This window comes from Mizuhopecten yessoensis, unplaced genomic scaffold (assembly GCF_002113885.1).
Source record: "Mizuhopecten yessoensis strain PY_sf001 unplaced genomic scaffold, ASM211388v2 scaffold682431, whole genome shotgun sequence".
Lineage (NCBI taxonomy): Eukaryota > Metazoa > Mollusca > Bivalvia > Pectinida > Pectinidae > Mizuhopecten > Mizuhopecten yessoensis.
Window position 1 is genome coordinate 1 of NW_018463140.1, and position 507 is coordinate 507.

At 42.8% G+C, this 507-nt stretch overlaps 1 protein-coding gene across 1 annotated transcript; it reads left to right on the forward strand.

The window, feature by feature from the left end:
• Positions 1–11: 11 nt before the first annotated feature.
• LOC110440676 (60S ribosomal protein L11-like) lies at positions 12–500 on the forward strand (the record flags this gene model as incomplete). Its single annotated transcript, XM_021483834.1, has 1 exon — positions 12–500. A coding segment is annotated over exon 1 (471 nt), but the record flags the coding sequence as incomplete, so codon positions are not given.
• Between the last annotated feature and the right edge of the window lie 7 nt (positions 501–507).

Genomic DNA, 507 nt, shown 5'->3' on the forward strand with positions numbered 1-507 from the left:
TGAGTACCGAAAAGTCAGCTACCAACCCAATGAGGGAACTCAAGTTAGAAAAGCTCTGTCTCAACATTTCCGTTGGTGAATCTGGAGATAGACTTACTCGTGCCTCTAAGGTTTTAGAACAATTAACTGGTCAAGTTCCAGTTATGTCTAAGGCTCGTTACACTGTCCGTACTTTCGGTATCAGACGTAATGAAAAGATCGCTGTCCACTGTACCGTTCGTGGTCCAAAGGCTGAAGAAATTCTCGACAGAGGTTTAAAGGTTAAGGAATACGAATTAAAGAGATCCAACTTCTCTGAAACCGGTAACTTCGGTTTCGGTATCCAAGAACACATCGATTTAGGTATTAAGTACGATCCAAGTATCGGTATTTACGGTATGGATTTCTACGTTGTTATGGGTAGACCAGGTTTCAGAGTTGCCAGAAGAAAGCAACAATCCGCCAAGGTTGGTTTCCCACACCGTAACACCAAGGAAGAAACCATCAACTGGTTCAAGAAGAGATTCG